Consider the following 18,680-nt stretch of genomic DNA (forward strand, 5'->3'; position numbering starts at 1 on the left):
AAATAGTATACTGTCCAAGAACCACTGTTTCCTGCGTGTATTTTCAGGAATGTCCCTGGTAACAACCCATGTATTGTGTCCAACATAATATGCGCTGATTGATTTTGTGCTGTGCGCCCGTGTCTATGGAGAGACCTAAGTCTGTTTGCGTGTGTGTCGTATTCTGTCGTCACTGATGTTAACGGAGTTGTCGAACATCATGATCACCGGAGGGGTTGGTCGTTATCGCGTTGGATTTTGGTTGGCGGCTAGTAATAAGTTTTATTTTAAGGTATACTTCTGTACACGTCGGTGTGTGTGCCTGTGTATTTATCTCGTCCCCTTTATCAGGTTTGATGATGTAACCATGTGCAAATTTAACGTATCAGTTATCGGTCTATCGGTAATTATTGAATATTTATGAATAAAGAATCGGGTAATTCAGATATTGAAAGTAGTTCTTCGGATGAATCGATAGAACAAGTTAAAAATAAAAGTAGTATACATTTGTATATTCACAGTCTTTTTTTTTTTTCACCGCGGTAATTTCGCAACGTTCAAGCGAGGATGTCCCCCTTGAACACAATGATTTTACCGTGATAAAAATCACGGGGAGATTTCACACTCGTTGTCCACCTATTTGCCCCTCACACAAAAATATTTATTGTATAGCATTTTACAGGGAGATTTCATATTTTTTGTCCACGAATTCTCCCCTTACACAAAATATTTACCGTATTTTAAAATTACAGGGAGTTTGCACACTAAAAATCGGTTTTGCCCCTTACTCAAAAATATTTACCGTGCACACACACCAAATTTTATTTTTTCCCAACAAACATTATTATAAAACTGAATTATAATTTTAAGTACAGAACACAAATTATGTAATTATAAATTTTTTTTATTGTTATAAATTAATTCTTAATATATTTACACAAGTTTTCTTACTTCTCTAGTAAAAGGTACATATTCTACAATACGATCATGAATTAACAAGCAATAAGCAGTTACACCTGCAAGCGAATCTGAAGCTTCAATTTCCAATTGAACATCTACTGCTGAGGCTGTGGCTGAATCGTTCTGTTTGAAGTGTCGATAACTATAATTTGTGCGTTTGCTAGAAAAGTAGAAGGACTCAATATCGGGTTACGAATACTTTTTTCATAGTACGATTCTTGAAACGATGTATACATATTATATAATATAGTAAAATTATTTTTCAAAAAATCTAAATTCAAATTATCGTATGGGTAAGCTATTGAGTTCAGAAATACTTTGACGTTTGTAAGATTACAATGATCAAATATACTACAATCTTTTGATAACATATTTTTACGTCCTTTTTGTAAACCAATTATGATAAATCGTGGTTTTTCTAATTTTGAAGCAGTTTTCAAATTCCATACAACTTTTTTAGTGGTTCCGAGTTCAGGGTATTCAAAAGTTTCAAAAGATCTAAAAGGAATAAACAAACTTTTTTCTTTTTCTATAAGTTTTAATAATTTTAACCTTTCTTCATCGTCGACTGTTATATGTGGGACCTTCCAGACTATTTTGTTTATAACGACTTTACCTTCAGAAGCAATTACTCCAGTTTTTAAACTTAAAGCATTTAAATCGCTATGACTTCGAGTTAATATTAATTCCAATCTAGAATTAACCAATATTCTTTTATAGTCTTCAAACAAACCTAATCAATATTTCAATGGTATGCAAGCACTAAATTCGCCTTTCTCATTTTCCGATTGCGTTGCGTTTTTAAAATTCCAACCAAAATTTTCATAACAATTATAGTTTTCTGGTGTACCAGATAAGTATCCTTTCAACGAGCTAGTAATTCCTAGGACACGTGTGCTATCTACTTCTATCCCATTGATTTCCAATCGTATTTGCTCGAAGAGGTAAGAGATATTAGATAGTTTCACTTTCTAAGAGGTAAGAGTTATTAGATAGTTTCACTTTGGTAGCATCAGTAACTATCCCTTCCAAAAAATAAAGCTTTCATGTAGATATGGATAAACATCCGTTTGCTGGATTGATATACGTATTTCATCATTATTATTAAATGATGTTGTATACGGTGTATATGAATGATATTCAATTTTCGTAATTTTAGAATCCGTTTCGTACTGTGAAGTTATATCTAAAATATCACTTTCAGGCATTCTGCTTTAATTGATAACCAAGAGATTGCAAAATTTTTTTATTTTTCACCGTCAATTTTTTTTTTTTATTTGATGTTGCTGCTAGCACATTAGTCTTATGACTAGTTAAACTGATTCGAAGTAGCATGTTTATATTGAATTTTAATCCCATCTCAAGACCCGTAACGTTTAATATGTAACACAGTTGTCAATGTCTCACCAAAATTATCAATCCGATTATGATCTTTATCAACTAGCTGAACGGTTATCGTATCAATATTTGTTTTATTCAATTTGTAATATATTAAATTTGGTGGTGACTACTACTTTCGATCCTGACCTTTCACTCGGAAAAAACTCATAAATCGAATGACTTTGAAGATGGTTGCTGAATGATCCTTAAGCTATATTGCACATTACTTTTATAGAATTAATTGTGTTTAAATTCACAGATTTTTCTGATCTATGAAATTCATACTCTGGCTTATTTATCGTTTTTCAAAACCCAATACAGGTGCTATGCTATGTAAAATTTCAAAGTGAAGTATTCCATTACATTTTATATATGATCTAAAATCGTTTGGATCAACCGAAATGTCAAATGTTAACTTGGCTTTGAATTTCTCATTATAAATATTTATTTGATCCATAACCCGTTGCTTAATATCTTTAATTTCATAACATCCCTCTTCCAGTTTAATATAACACCACGCACGATCATTATTATTATGGTTAACTACTTGTATAGCAAATTTATTATTATCTTTGTTGATATTCGGGAATGAATTAAATGTCTGCAAACATAACAAAGCTATTTCTGAGTCTTCGTAAAGGTTTATAGACGGAAAATAATTCGCAGATAATATGGTTGTGTTCCCGGTTAAACTTAAAGTAACTGACTCGTACATTCCGAAATCTGAGATACAAATTTAATAATGAGACTCGTGACGTTTAATATGCAGAACAACTGTCAATGTCTCATTTAAGTTATCGATCGGATTATTATTTTGATCAACTAACTGTACAGTTATTAAATTAATATCTGTTTTGTTTAATTTGTAATATATAAGGTTTAACGGGGATTGAATAACCTTTGTTCCTGTTCTACCGCTTGGGAAAAACTCATATATCGAATGACTTCAAAGCTGGTTCCTGAATGATCCATGTGCTATATTACACATTACTTTTATAGAGTTAATTGTGTTTAAATTAGCAGCTTTTCCCGACCGATGAGCTTCATACATTGGCTCATAGGTTCTTTTTTCAAATCCAAAAACAGATGCTATACTGTTTGAAATATTTAACTTTAGTCTTCCATTACATTTAATGTATGTTCTAAAATCAACGGGGTCAATAGATACGTGGAATTTTAGCTGTGTTTTAAATTCATTATTAAAATGAAATAACTCTTTCATAATTGTGTTGTTAATATCTTCAATTTCATAACATCCTTCTTCCAAAATAAATATAAACGTTTTTATGATAAATCTATTACTTGTTGAAGGAATAACCTCTATCTCTAACCGATTATTAGCTGAATTTATATTTGGAAATAAATTGTATGTTTGCAAACATAACAAAGCTATTTCCGAATCCTCGTAAACGTTTAGAGATGGAAAATAATTTGTAGATAATATAGTTGAATTTCCAGTCAAACTTAATGTGATAGATTCATACATTGTAAAAATTCAAGACATAAATGACCACAGTTGAATGTATTGAAGTCTTGATATTGAGAATAGTTGTATATTATTTTAAACTGTCTGAAATAATGCTGTAATTCAATTGGTGGAGGTAAATCACCAAAGCTATCAAAATATATAACTTTGTTCTTATTTTTATAAAACGCTACCCAATGACTTCCGTCACCTGATGATATATCTAAGTTTAATATACCGCATTCAATCGTATGTGGTTTTTTAGGTAAAGTATCACGCGAAAAGACTCCACGGAAATGATTGATTTTCAACTTTTCAACATATTTTATAATATCTTGAGACGAAAGCGGTCTGTCAGGTAGCGTGAGCATCAGTTTTTTTTTTTCTTAACTTATTATTGTTTGAATTCAAACCACCACCTTTTTTTCTTTTTGAATTTTGAACAGCATTATACACACTAGCACCCCCAGACATCAAACTACCAAGTGCTGACAATCCTGCAAATATAGGTATTAAGGGAATTACACAAACCTTGTACATTTAATATTAAAATTACTGATAAAACTATTGAATATCGGTCCATTATAACCACTTCCCTAAACGCTTATGTTATGTTATGTTTTTTGCTATCGTGTATTATTTTTTCGTTTAAAAACTAGTAAAGATGTGGAGTTTTAGATTCGATAAGATGATTTTTTTTTTAAAAATATATAAATAATGAAATAAATAGGTACTTACATTAAAGTATTTTCTAATGTTTAGAGATGAATGACTGTTGATGATGCCGGTGTTGGACTGGTAAACTATGTAGGTTTGAAGTATTTTCCAATGTTGAGTGATGAATCCTTATTGATGATGTCGATGCTGGACTGGTAAACTTGGTAGGATTGAAGTATTTTCAATGTTCGATGGTGAATGACTGCCGCTTGTTGTTGCTGGTAGAGAACACAAGCTGGACTGATATCGTTTGACTATCAAATGCTGCGTTATATAGTCAAGAATCATCTCCTACTTTCCTAGTTATCGTTTAAAACTTACATTCTATTCGAAGAAATCGTATGACCTGTTCATGTAATATTAATTTTAAAAACAACTAAGTTATTTTGTAGTAATAGTAATTATAATATATAATGTATGTATTGGTGTTGACCGTAGTCCGGAATATTCATTTAAAAATAGCTAGGTCAAATTTTGGGGCGTTGTCCGAATAAAAACTAATATCGATAGGAGGTCGTATAAGACCGTTGGCGGAATAAAACTAATATTAATAAGAGGTCAAATTAAGGGCGTTGGCTGGTTTAATGAACATTGCTATGAATATTCCACATTTCAAAGTTGCTATGGTAGTGGAAACATTACAGTATATAAGGCTAGCGTATTAACAGCAATATTACAGTCAACATTCAGCAACTAGAACTTCTTCTTCATCTATAACAATTCAGCTTCAAGATGTCTTACAGAACTTCGATCATCGATTCCAGATCAGAGGTTAGTAATTGAATCACTTTAATAACTAAAGCAAATTGGAGGTCAGTCGTAAAACTACTCAACGCTATGGTTATAATAAATTCGTGGTTGATTATAACTTTATTTTAAACATAATATTAAAATTAAATAATAATTAGAGTGTGACTGTAACGTTGCTCAATATTGTTTTAGAGATCGGCTGTAAGCCACTCATACATTTATAGTTATTCACCTTAGTTTATGTTTTATAGAACGAATTTGAGTCCCTGGACACAAAAATGAAGCCTTCTACTTCAAAGCAGGTCAAAACATCGTTAAAAAGAGGGGCTGAAAAAACAGTAGACAAAAAAAACAAAAAAAAACAGATGAAAACAGTAAGATAAATAATAATTTATCATATTAATACTTTATCTAATATTCTAAGGTTATGGATTATGGCATGAATTTATTTATTTGTTTTTTTTTTAGAGTTCATCATACAGAGAAATTCTCGAAGAGAAATTGCGGGCGGAAGAATTTGATGAAGAGATTTTTAATTCTGTCACTTTTCATCAGGGAGATGGTTTGGCTACCATCAAAAGCCAATTTAATCCTGACGAAAAGCCAACGGATTATTGGACGATAACACATTACAAGTGTGCGAATATACACAACGTCCCAACAAAGGAAAGGTAAAGACTAGACTTTGGTTTATTTTTTAATTAAAAAACTATTGCTAAATGAAAAAAATCATTAGTTTTTATTCACTGCTTAACTGATAGAATAATTAATTTATGTTGCAGGTGGCGACACTCTGAGGCATCTGTCAAGGTGACGACATCGGACAAGTCGAAAGATCAAACTCTCAATATCTGTTTAAACGAGACCATGCAGGTTATATTTGATGTAATTTTGAAAGACCCTGAACGTCGTACAATAAGAAATAAATTAGCCGCATGAAAAAAAAAAATGTAGTATAAAAATATTTTTATTTATTTAATAAAAAAAACAATACATAAATATAAATGAATTTGTATTATATCATACTATTAAGTCCTGTAAAATCATGTCAGACATTACATTAAAATGAAATTGTAAAATCTCATACAAAAATGAAGTGTCATCGTTTTGTAGATGAGAATAATAACTAAAATCATAGTTCTGTATATACTGGTATGTGAATTCGTTTCTCTGGCAACTGATGGGCAAACCACGGACATCGTTTTTAATCAGTTCGTAAGCTGCATCGAATGTTGCTTGAAAACTCGGTAGACGTTTCTGTTTTTCTGCGATATAAAGGTCGACACAATGTTGAAGTTGTTTTAGTCTGCAGAAATCTATATGCGAGAGTGTAATATAATCATCATTTATATGCAAGGTTATTGAACTCTGCTTCACATTAATTGAATATGTGAAGTTCTCAGTAATTCTTACACGTCTACACCTGGTATGTAAGTTGTTAGTAATTGAAATGTAATTAGATTCAGACATGAGTGTACACCATTGCTCTAAATTTAATGTAATAATTTTTTTCGTTAACTTACATTCTAATAACACAATAATTGAAATTTGTTAATAAAATAATGTTTGATTTTGTAAATTTTATATTTAAATATATACATGTTAATACATGTATATATTTAAAAAGTTACACATATAATGCATGCTTACTACTCAGATTGATTTTTTGATGACACAACATTCAGTTTTTGAAAATGTATTAATTTTAATATTTTTCTGGTATAAAATTAAAAAATATTTAAAAATTAAAAGTTGTTACTCATTTGGGGTAAAATCAAGGTGAAAAATATCATACTACTGAAATAACCAAGATTTAGCTATTTGAAAATAATTATATTCCAAAAAAGTTAATACTTTTTAAAAAAAATGAGTGGTATTTAATTAAAAAATCACCTTGTATATTTTTTATTATGTTTGTTTAATAAAATATTATTGATTATTTACAGCATAACTTTTAGATAATAATTCATTTAATTGTAATCTAGGATTAAAAAAGAAAAATACACAAATCGATTCAGACGGAAGTGATTCAATACTTCATCGGAATTACTATGTATCGTCCGTGGATTTGAACAAAGCTCCAAAACCTTCTGGTATTTCTATAATTTAGTTTTGTATTGAATTTTTTTTTTTTTTAAGACTAAAAAGGGCCGTTTTTACTGTGTCTGGTAAAGTGCTGGTAAGCACTATAACTGGTAGAATTTAACTTGCAGATAACCACCATGGTACAATTAGTGGTAACCGCACTATACAACACATTTTAAAAACGGTTTTAAGCATTAAAATGTTAACTAATACTCTCATGAATCATGGCTAAGTCCAAAGGCTGTCATACGATATTAATACAAAATAATAATAAGAAGAACTTGTTTAATTTTCCTAAATGTAATGTTTATGTTTATTTATGTTTTATTTATTTCAAAGCTATTAATAGTAATGATAATAATAATAATAATAGTGATAATAGAATTATTACTACAAATTACTACAACTGAATTTATTTTTAGGCTTATTTGATATGTGCAGGAGTAAAGAAAACTCACCTGATATAATGGAGCAATCAAACATAAATTATGATGAAGAAAATTCTGAACAATATACTGGTAAACTTGATTATATATATATTAATAATTATCATAATAATATTCTTATGTTAAACAGTATTGTCCCAAAATTTACAACAAAATTTAACAAATACAAATCCAACATCTATATCAAGTGATAATAATATGATGGATAAAATGCAATGTGTCTGTCATACAGTTATGAAAGGTAATAAAAATGATTGAATTAGTTGAATCAATAAATCTTCTGGACCTTATTTTTGTATTAGAATATAATTTGTATACAATGAAAACTAATTCAGTTGTTTTGACTTTATTTGAATAATACAAATACACAATACACAATACCTTCAATTTTAATGTAAATTTAATATAATATACTAATAATCATATTGTATTATAATTTTATTGTAATAAATATAATATTTTTTTAAATATCATATGTATGTGATATTTACAATATTATATTTAATTTTGAATTACTTGATTTGAAGAAATTATAGCTCTATTGTATAGTTAAAAATTAAAATAATCATGTAGGAAGTAGATGACTCTGCTGTCTTTTAAGTATTTTGGGACGATTGTGAGGAATTGGTTGAGATGAATCAATTGCAAGGCTGATTGGGTGGTTACTTAAGGGTTTGTGGTTACAAGTGTAAAATGTTGTGGTAGATTCTGCAATTTTTTTATTTGTTTGTCTGTGTGTGAACACATAATAAATTATATTCATAATAATTCATAACTAAGAAAAAACAAAGAATTGCTAAATACATTTTCTGCTCTGTTTAGAATTTTAAAAAATTGTAGATTATTGCATTTTCAGTGTTTAATCAAATGGTTTCCCTTCAAAAGGATGTAAATGTTATAAAAATTTATGTGATGAAAAATCAAAATTTAATAGCAGAAGTAATTGACAGACAAAACCACCAAACAACTCAAAATCAAACAGTTGAAAACATAACTCGGTCAAATTTAAAAATACCGTAACAGACCATGGAACAACTTGACAGTCTTGAAGCCGATGATGAACTTAAACAAATCTTAGTATGTTTTAATTTTTTTTTAAATTTAAATTTTATAAAAGTATATCTTTTTTTTTCCTTTGAATAGGCTAATGTTATTCGCAGAAATGGAAAGTCATTTGACTCAAAAAGAACTACTTATCAAATAATGAAGATAGTTTTTGAAAATCGCATGGCTGAGGGATTGAACATGGTGGGAAGAGGAGAGAAGCGAGCACTTGGAAAAATGGAAATTTGTACAATTATAATAGGTATGATTCTAAACTAAAAAAAATAGGTTAAAACTATACAGTAGACAATTTATAATTTTAATAATTTTAATTTCATCAAAAACTGAACATGAGCACAACTTCTATCAGGTTAGGCTTAGTTTTCATAGTTAGAGTATAAAACTGCCTCACAATTACTACTTTATCTTAATCATTACTTTTTTTTCCTGTTTGAACCGACGACGTCGCGGGGACTGCTTTCAAATTACTTCCGCGAGCATCTTAATCTTTACTTAACCTTTTCAACTAAAACCTATATATATTTTCCAAGTTACTAAAAGTACTTTTGGAAAATAAGATTTTGGATTGACTTTTTAAGTCTTAAATTCATTCAGTTACTTATAGGGATACAGTTTTTGTATTTCGTTTTCACACAACTAAATAACTGCTTTTGATTTAATTTGTAATTAATAATAACAAATTATTTATTATTAAATCGAGACTACTTCGAGTTTTAACTTTGAAAAGCTAATTATATATTATTTTATATTTTTCACAGATGCTGTGAAGTTCATGTTTCCCGAAGAATCACTGAAACTGATTAAAATACATATGAGTGATTGGCTAAAGCAGGCTCCTAAGAGGAAATCCCAATAATAAGATAATTGATTTACATTAATATTAAAACATGATTTTTAAGATTATATATAAATACTAATATATTTATATATATATAACTAAATATTAATTATCTACTACAATACTTCTATATAAATAAAAAGTGCATATTCTACATTTTCTACTGACACCTATTTATGAATCTATTTAAATTTTGAATTTTGAATCTACGAATTTATACTAAAATACACGTATATGATATACGTATCATATCCCAAATTCATACTACTATTATATACGTGTTTTAAACGTAATTTATACGTTGCTGGCTGCACCAAATATACTCGTATATAAACTGATTATAAACATGATTTTTGCCACTAATATATACGTATTTAAAACGTTGAATATACGTTGGAATTTACGTTTATTACAAACATAATATACGTTGAATATCTATCTTTTGACCCAAAAATATCCATGATTTCTACCTATCATCAACTAAATATATTCGTTTATTATACGTAACTTAGGTTATTCATATCCGTATATTATACGTTTAATATATGTATATTTGTTTACTGGGTTTGTGTGTGCGTCTTAGATTAGTGTACACTATAAAGTACAAAATGATTTTCTTAAGGTTCATCTTTGTAATTTTAAGCAATTTAGAAAACCTATCAAACCCGTGGCAGCAATAATGGTAATAGATTATATGTCTTTGGTATAATTTTGTGCCAAAAATCTAACAAAGTAACACTATCACGTGTATAATATTGAAAATATTAGTAGTTTGATTTACACATGGATTTTTATAACTTACGATAGTATTTCGAAATTTTTTTTTAATGATCCTAAGGATATTTATGTGCTTAAGACGATGGTGTGATTTAAAATGTAATATATCTGATTATTGTATACATATTATAAGTTATAATTAAGTAAAATAATTAAGTTTGTGGTAAACTGACTGTTCGCGCCGGCGGTAGCGTCGTAATAGTCCGTCCACACCGACCGATCACACACACACACACACACCGCAAGTTTTGTATTTATTATTTTTATGTCAATTGTGTCGTCCGTGAATTATTATGTAATAGATAAATGTAGATAATGAGTTATGTAATGCAGCCGCCGACGGCTCGCTGTGTGGAAGCTTTAACACGGCCGCCGGAATCGTCAGTCTATCCCGTTACGCCAACGCCGAAATTACGCTAATCGCCGGCATTTTATTAGATACATTTTTGGCTCGAATAGCCAACAATATTATTATACTCTTTGTAGGCGCGAATCGCCGCCAGTGTCTTTTTATTATTATTGTAATAATTCATTGTGTATTATAGGCGCGAATCGCCACAAATATTATTATACTCTTTGTAGGCGCGAATCGCCGCCAGTGTCTTTTTATTATTATTGTAATAATTCATTGTGTATTATAGGCGCGAATCGCCACAAATATTATTATACTCTTTGTAGGCGCGAATCGCCGTCAGTGTCTGTTATTATTATTGTAATAATTCATTGTGTATATAGGCGCGAATCGCCACAAATATTATATTGTTAGCATCGGCTCTAATAGCCGTTTGCATATTTTATTATTTTGTTGGCATATACCGCAACGCTAATCGTCGGGTTATTTTAAACAGTATCATATTATAACTGTACTTAGTTATTGCTATTTAAATTATTGTCTGGCTTGAATAGCCAGTGAATTTATATTATTATTGTTGTGTGTCCATTATAAAACTATTATACAGGCAAGGGTAGCAGCTGGCCAGCCGTGCACCGTCCAAATTGTGAGTTTATTATTTATTATTTATTATTATATCCTGTTGGGCCAGAAGGGCCACAATATTATTAGTCATATTTTATACCTCTATGTTGCTGTGATTTTTTATATTCCTTGTGTCCACAAATAATTATTTATTTTGTGTACAATACAACAACCATTTTTACCAGCAACCGTGTTATCCATTATTAAATAGAGTTACCTTTCTGTCATTATTTTATAAGCTTACACACTATCACATCTACACACTCACACACCCACCACACACTAGCACTCTCTGGTCTTGCACGGCGAACCCGTCCACTTCCTTTGAGTCGCTATAACATATATACACACAAACACAAGTCGATCGGTCTGTGAACGTTGCGTACAAGTATTGCTGTACCGGGCGCACGAGCTATAATTGTATCGTTCCCGGCGCGATCATTTTGGTGACCTCGACGTGATTATCATATTATCTAAGAGTCACGCGTAACAAGTATTATCGTCGTTATATATGTCATAATTATAATTGCCGATTTATAACGTTTCGTACGCGATTATATTATATCAAGAATAGCAATATTTGAATGAAATAAGCTGAGTATTTGTGTTTTATTATATAAATGTCACAAAAAATTACTAATGCAAATCAATATCGTTTTAGAGTTATCAATTACTGTTACATATATCTTGATTCGCTTAATTAATTGAGATTCGCGATATATTACTGTATATTCGTTCCTTATTAATTCGTCGTAAATTCGTAAGTTTATCGGATCAAGATCGCATTATTGTCATTATGGTTCTCGATGAGGATAATGAGAAACAGATGATCTTATTAAGAAAAAAACGTGGAGTGGTGAAGGCCTCATTAACACGACTTCGTAATTTTGTAAAGGAATTTGATCACAATGAACAGTCAATCTCTCTCCTCGAGTTTCGTCAAGAAGAATTACCTAATATAAATAAAAAATTTGACGCAGTTCAATGTGAGATTGAGTTAATTACGGAAGAACCAGAGAAGGAAGAAGAAGAACGAGCATTATTTGAAAGGAACTACTTCGAAACAAGATCTCAAATGCAAGAAATCATCAACACCCGGAGCTCTTCAAGTACGGTAGGGCCAAATACATCGTTTGGATCGTCAAGTAATACAAACCGGGTTAGATTGACACCTATACCTCTGCCCACATTTAACGGTGACATTGAAAACTGGGAGGCCTTTTATGATGTTTTTCGCGCGTTGGTTCACAATGATGAAGGGCTTACGTCAGTACAAAAATTATATTATTTAAGATCCTGTTTGAGTGGCCCAGCTTTAGATATCGTTAGTTCAATCCCGATGGTCGACGGAAATTATGAGGTGTTTACCGAACGGCTGAAGCAGAGATATGACAACAGAAGCCTCGTGATACAGACGCACATAAGAGCGCTTCTTGATGCACCTCGTGTAGATACCGCTACCATAGAAGCGTTACAATTACTACATTCACACATTGGAAGTCATGTAGCTGCGCTTAAGGCCTTAGGCCAACCAATAGAGCAGTGGGACGCATGGCTAGTTACCATTATTCTAAGGTGTCTTGACAAGAATACGGCACATGAGTGGCAGCTTCGACAAGAGGACTCGCAATTACCCAAGTACATAGACATAGAAAGGTTTTTAGCCAGAAGATGTATTGCATTTGAAAATTCAAACTCGGAAATACAGTCACGATCTCATAGTCAACCAATGGCAACAGGCCAACACCAATCAACTAGTAAACAAAGAAAGTCGGAGAAAACTACCAAAATGGCATTTTTAGTCACTGGAAGGGGTCAGACCACAAAATGTCCATGCTGTACCGGGTTGCATAGGATATATGCGTGTGACAAGTTTAAGGACTTGAGTATAAATGATCGTCTAAATATTATACGAGACACTCATTTATGTTTTAATTGTTTGTCCGCGTATCATACAACGAAAACATGCAAGTCAAACGGTTCATGTGGAGAGTGTGGGTTGAAGCATAATACTCTACTACATTTCTCAAAAAGTGTATCCGATGACCAGAAGGTTAGCAATACAAGTGAAGGAGAATCATCTGCAACTGGTGCGTTATCAGCTACCTTATGGTCATCAGGGAACCGTTATGCATTTTTAGCTACAGCACAAGTGATCGTCAAAAATACAAATGGAATGCAGTTCATATGTCGTGCCGTGTTAGACAGCGGCGCTCAAGTGAATTTTATATCTAAAAGGTTACAAAACGTACTTAAACTATCAGGAGAAAGGGTTGCATTGCCAGTGAGTGGAATCGGTTCAAGCAGAACACAATCGACTACAAGGGTAGACATCAAGGTTTGTTCCCGAGTATCACCATTCCAAGCTAACATATCATGTTACGTGTTACCATCAATTGTCAACACATTATCATCAAGTACAAGACCCTCAGACGGCTGGGGAATCAAAAAAAATATACTCTCACAGTTAGCTGACCCTCAGTTCGACCAAGCAGGTACCATCGATATGTTAATGGGTGCAGGAATATTTTTTGAGTTGTTAGAGTCAGAAAGGATTCCGCTTCAAACTAGTAATCTCACATTACAATCCACAAAATTAGGCTGGGTTATGACCGGAGAGTTTAACGTTAATTGCTTAGTGAGTATTGGAGCGTCACTAGAAGACGAATGGCGAACAATGAAAACAGATCAAGGATTGTTCGGTAGGTTATCCAAGGCCAATAAGCGTCATGTAGAAGAACAGGAAACGGTATGACATTTCGAAAAAACTGCCAACAGGAGAGCTGATGGTCGGTTTGTGCTCCGTCTACCTGTAAAACCAGAAGTTAGCCAACTAGGCGATAGCATATCTATGGCCATGTCACGCTTCATTAGCGTTGAAAGAAGATTATCACGAGATGAACAACTACGTACCGAGTATGTAAAATTCATGACACAATATTTAGAAATGGGTCACATGGAGGAAGTAATTGAAAACGAAATTCCAACATCAAGGCAATTTTACTTACCACACAACGCAGTGGTCAAAACGGCCAGTCTAACTACAAAGGTACGAGTAGTTTTCGACGCATCAGCTAAGAGCTCATCAGGACTATCTTTAAACGATGTCCTAATGTGTGGTCCGAGTATCCAAGAAGAATTGTTTTCGATCTTATGTCGGTTTAGAAGTCATCAGTTCGTTATCACTGCGGACGTAGAAAAAATGTTTCGACAGGTAGAGGTTGCAGAAGAAGACCGAAACTTGCAGCGTATCGTCTGGAGGTCAACCCCTAGTGAAGCGTTACGGACTTATAGACTGGGAAGAGTTGCATACGGTACAACTTCTGCTTCATTCATGACCACAAAATGTCTGTCAGTCCTATCAGAAGAATTCAACAGTCAGTTTCCCAATGCAGCTAAGGCAGTACGAACAGATTTCTACATGGATGACCTCCTGTCTGGTGCACAAACTGAGATAGAGTGTTTACGTCTACAGAGGAATATTACTAGGATATTGAATTCAGCAAAAATGCCATTACGAAAATGGTGTTCAAACTCGCAGTCAGTACTCGAACATATCGACAACAAAAATGATGATGAGTTATTAGTGTTAGATTTGGGTGAAAATGACGTAATTAAATCGTTAGGCCTATGTTGGAAGCCAGTGGTAGACGTCTTTCAGTTCAACGTAGCGATTTCTGACAAGAACAGTGAAGCAACTAAGCGTAGTCTCCTGTCCGCTCTAAACAGTATATTTGACCCACTAGGATTCCTTGCTCCAGTGTTGGTAAAAGGAAAAATTTTTCTGCAGCAACTATGGCTCGTTAAAGCAGATTGGGATAGTTCATTGTCTGTTGAAATAAAACAAAAATGGTACAATTACTGGTCAGACCTCAGTACGCTTAAAACACTGGAAATTCCAAGAAAGGCAGTCGCATGTGCAGGATTAAGGACCGAGTTTCACGGCTTTTGTGATGCATCAGAAAATGCCTATGGTGCATGTATTTATGTACGGTGTAAACTGCCAAGCGGAGTATGGCAATCACGATTATTGTGCGCATCTACTCGGGTCGCCCCTCTCAAGGGAGCTACAATCCCTAGATTAGAATTGGGAGGAGCCCTAGTACTGGCTCAGTTAGCAATGAAGGTAGCCAAGTCATGGAAGGTTGACATACATAAATTTTACCTGTGGACCGATTCAACTATAGTGTTGGGATGGTTGAATAGCCAATCTAGTCGTTTGAAAACTTATGTGTCAAACCGTGTTGCACAGATTTTAGATATTACCAATACTGAGCAATGGTACTATGTGAGGACTTATGATAATCCAGCAGATGTGTTATCGAGGGGTGTGAAGGCGAAAGACTTGAAAGGCATCGAGTTGTGGTGGAGTGGACCAAAATGGCTATCTCATGAGCAAAATGGTTGGCGATTCGAACGAGTATCACTGCCAACTGGAGAAGAATTACCTGAGCAGAAAACCGTACGTTTCGTTCTTTTAACAGTGCCGTTACCAATGCGACTTGTTGATTCATGCTCAAACTGGCAACGCCTACGTCGAGCAACTGCGTGGATTCTGCGGTTCATTGAATTCATAAAAACTAAACGCACCCCACAACTAGTACGCTATCTGACAGTTAAAGAGTTAATGGTTGCTGAACAGAGACTGATAACTTATGCTCAAAGGGAGGCCTTTCCGGAGGAGTATGAAGCATTAGCAAAAAATAAGGACATTCCTGGTCGAAGCAAGTTAAGGTCATTGAACATCGGTCTAAGGTATGGCATGATAGTAGTGGGTGGTCGTCTTGACAATGCCAATCTTTCACAAGACCAAAGACAACCAATAATTCTTCCATACAATCACAGAATTACACAGTTGATATTCTTAGATTATCACATGAAATTATTGCATTGTGGTCCTCAGTTATTATTAGCGGAAATCAGGCAGAGGTATTGGCCGCTGTCTGGTAGACTATTAGCGCGCTCAACAGTTCGAAGGTGCGTGAAGTGTGTACGGAGCAAACCGACCTTTCAAATTCCAATAATGGCGCCATTACCAAAGGAAAGAGTACAATGTTCACGTCCCTTCACGTACACGGGCGTGGATTTTGCAGGACCGTTAATCATCCGAAGCGGAATCAGGGGTCGATCAGGAACAAAGGCGTGGGTATCAATATTCGTGTGTTTTTCTACAAGAGCGGTTCATATAGAAGCAGTCGAGGACTTAACGAGCAAGGCTTTTATAGCGGCCTTAAGACGATTTGTTGCTAGACGAGGCAAACCCGCAGAACTGTGGAGCGATAACGGAACAAACTTCGTTGGAGCGAACAAGGAGTTGACCAAATATACTCAACATCTTGGCAGTCAGCTAGCAAATGAAGGGATCACCTGGCGCTTCAATCCCCCATCAGCCCCTCATTTTGGAGGACTGTGGGAAGCAGCAGTTAAGAGCGCTAAACACCACTTGGCTAGGACTACTGGAGAGGCAAAGCTAACTCTAAGTGAGCTCAGTACACTGCTATGTCAAATTGAAGCCTGCCTCAATTCCCGACCATTGACACCTATGAGCAGCGATCCTAACGACTTCACCTCACTTACCCCAGCGCACTTCTTACTCGGTGCACCTGTAACGTCGTTCCCAGAACCTGATTTAAATGGCGAAGAACCACATGCAATGCGACGTTGGAAATTTGTACAACATCTTCTTCAAACTTTCTGGAAGCGATGGCACATGGAGTACCTACCCCAACTACAGGTCCGTGGAAAGTGGACATCAGGAAGCTCCAACCTAGCCATAGACGATTTAGTAATTGTCAAGGAAGACAACCTACCGCCCTTTAAGTGGCACTTAGCACGCGTTATAGAACTACATCTAGGTTGTGACGGTAACGTAAGGGTTGTGTCCGTACGTAACTCTTCCGGTAAAACAATGCGCCGTCCAGTCGCAAAACTTTGCAAGCTCCCAATCGATGCAGAGGAGTCTGTTGAAAAATAGATTTCTCAACGGGGGGGAGAATGTTCGCGCCGGCGGTAGCGTCGTAATAGTCCGTCCACACCGACCGATTACACACACACACACACACCGCAAGTTTTGTATTTATTATTTTTATGTCAATTGTGTCGTCCGTGAATTATTATGTAATAGATAAATGTAGATAATGAGTTATGTAATGCAGCCGCCGACGGCTCGCTGTGTGGAAGCTTTAACACGGCCGCCGGAATCGTCAGTCTATCCCGTTACGCCAACGCCGAAATTACGCTAATCGCCGGCATTTTATTAGATACATTTTTGGCTCGAATAGCCAACAATATTATTATACTCTTTGTAGGCGCGAATCGCCGCCAGTGTCTTTTTATTATTATTGTAATAATTCATTGTGTATTATAGGCGCGAATCGCCACAAATATTATTATACTCTTTGTAGGCGCGAATCGCCGTCAGTGTCTGTTATTGTTATTGTAATAATTCATTGTGTATATAGGCGCGAATCGCCACAAATATTATATTGTTAGCATCGGCTCTAATAGCCGTTTGCATATTTTATTATTTTGTTGGCATATACCGCAACGCTAATCGTCGGGTTATTTTAAACAGTATCATATTATAACTGTACTTAGTTATTGCTATTTAAATTATTGTCTGGCTTGAATAGCCAGTGAATTTATATTATTATTGTTGTGTGTCTATTATAAAACTATTATACAGGCAAGGGTAGCAGCTGGCCAGCCGTGCACCGTCCAAATTGTGAGTTATTATTTAATATTTATTATTATATCCTGTTGGGCCAGAAGGGTCACAATATTATTAGTCATATTTTATACCTTTATGTTGCTGTGATTTTTTATATTCCTTGTGTCCACAAATAATTATTTATTTTGTGTACAATACAACAACCATTTTTACCAGCAACCGTGTTATCCATTATTAAATAGAGTTACCTTTCTGTCATTATTTTATAAGCTTACACACTATCACATCTACACACTCACACACCCACCACACACTAGCACTCTCTGGTCTTGCACGGCGAACCCGTCCACTTCCTTTGAGTCGCTATAACATATATACACACAAACACAAGTCGATCGGTGTGTGAACGTTGCGTACAAGTATTGCTGTACCGGGCGCACGAGCTATAATTGTATCGTTCCCGGCGCGATCACTGACCATCGGGTTGATTGTGTGGTTTGCCGGGTTACAGGAAGCAAGACCGTTGTGATGAGGATTTATTCTTGTTGATTGAATAAAATTAAACTCGTTAA

At 34.0% G+C, this 18,680-nt stretch overlaps 3 protein-coding genes and 1 pseudogene across 3 annotated transcripts; all 4 read left to right on the forward strand.

The window, feature by feature from the left end:
• The first annotated feature begins 5,233 nt into the window (after positions 1 to 5,233).
• LOC132936699 (uncharacterized) lies at positions 5,234 to 6,190 on the forward strand. The gene is made up of 4 exons (XM_061003463.1): positions 5,234 to 5,272; positions 5,503 to 5,625; positions 5,720 to 5,922; positions 6,034 to 6,190. Exons 1-4 carry the CDS (start codon positions 5,234 to 5,236, stop codon positions 6,188 to 6,190), a joined length of 522 nt encoding a protein of 173 aa, XP_060859446.1.
• A 1,370-nt stretch (positions 6,191 to 7,560) lies between these two features.
• Positions 7,561 to 9,721, forward strand: LOC132936709 (uncharacterized; annotated as a pseudogene).
• A 2,513-nt stretch (positions 9,722 to 12,234) lies between these two features.
• Positions 12,235 to 14,193, forward strand: LOC132936719 (uncharacterized). Its single transcript, XM_061003480.1, has one exon. The coding sequence runs from the start codon at positions 12,235 to 12,237 to the stop codon at positions 14,191 to 14,193; it is 1,959 nt and encodes a 652-aa protein (XP_060859463.1).
• Positions 14,194 to 14,289: 96 nt separating this feature from the next.
• LOC132936728 (uncharacterized) lies at positions 14,290 to 17,412 on the forward strand. The gene has a single exon (XM_061003486.1). The coding sequence runs from the start codon at positions 14,290 to 14,292 to the stop codon at positions 17,410 to 17,412; it is 3,123 nt and encodes a 1,040-aa protein (XP_060859469.1).
• The last annotated feature ends 1,268 nt before the right edge of the window (positions 17,413 to 18,680 follow it).

Source organism: Metopolophium dirhodum, chromosome 1 (assembly GCF_019925205.1).
Source record: "Metopolophium dirhodum isolate CAU chromosome 1, ASM1992520v1, whole genome shotgun sequence".
Lineage (NCBI taxonomy): Eukaryota > Metazoa > Arthropoda > Insecta > Hemiptera > Aphididae > Metopolophium > Metopolophium dirhodum.

What these genes read in the sequence shown, in the direction of transcription:
- LOC132936699 (XM_061003463.1), top strand. Translation starts at nt 5,234, where the DNA reads ATGTCTTACAGAACTTCGATCATCGATTCCAGATCAGAG. An exon ending in TCATCGATTCCAGATCAGAG is followed by an intron (nt 5,273 to 5,502) that starts GTTAGTAATTGA and finishes TATGTTTTATAG; the next exon opens with AACGAATTTGAGTCCCTGGA. An exon ending in AAAAAAAACAGATGAAAACA is followed by an intron (nt 5,626 to 5,719) that starts GTAAGATAAATA and finishes TTTTTTTTTTAG; the next exon opens with AGTTCATCATACAGAGAAAT.
- LOC132936728 (XM_061003486.1), top strand. Translation starts at nt 14,290, where the DNA reads ATGGCCATGTCACGCTTCATTAGCGTTGAAAGAAGATTATCACGAGAT.
- LOC132936719 (XM_061003480.1), top strand. Translation starts at nt 12,235, where the DNA reads ATGGTTCTCGATGAGGATAATGAGAAACAGATGATCTTATTAAGAAAA.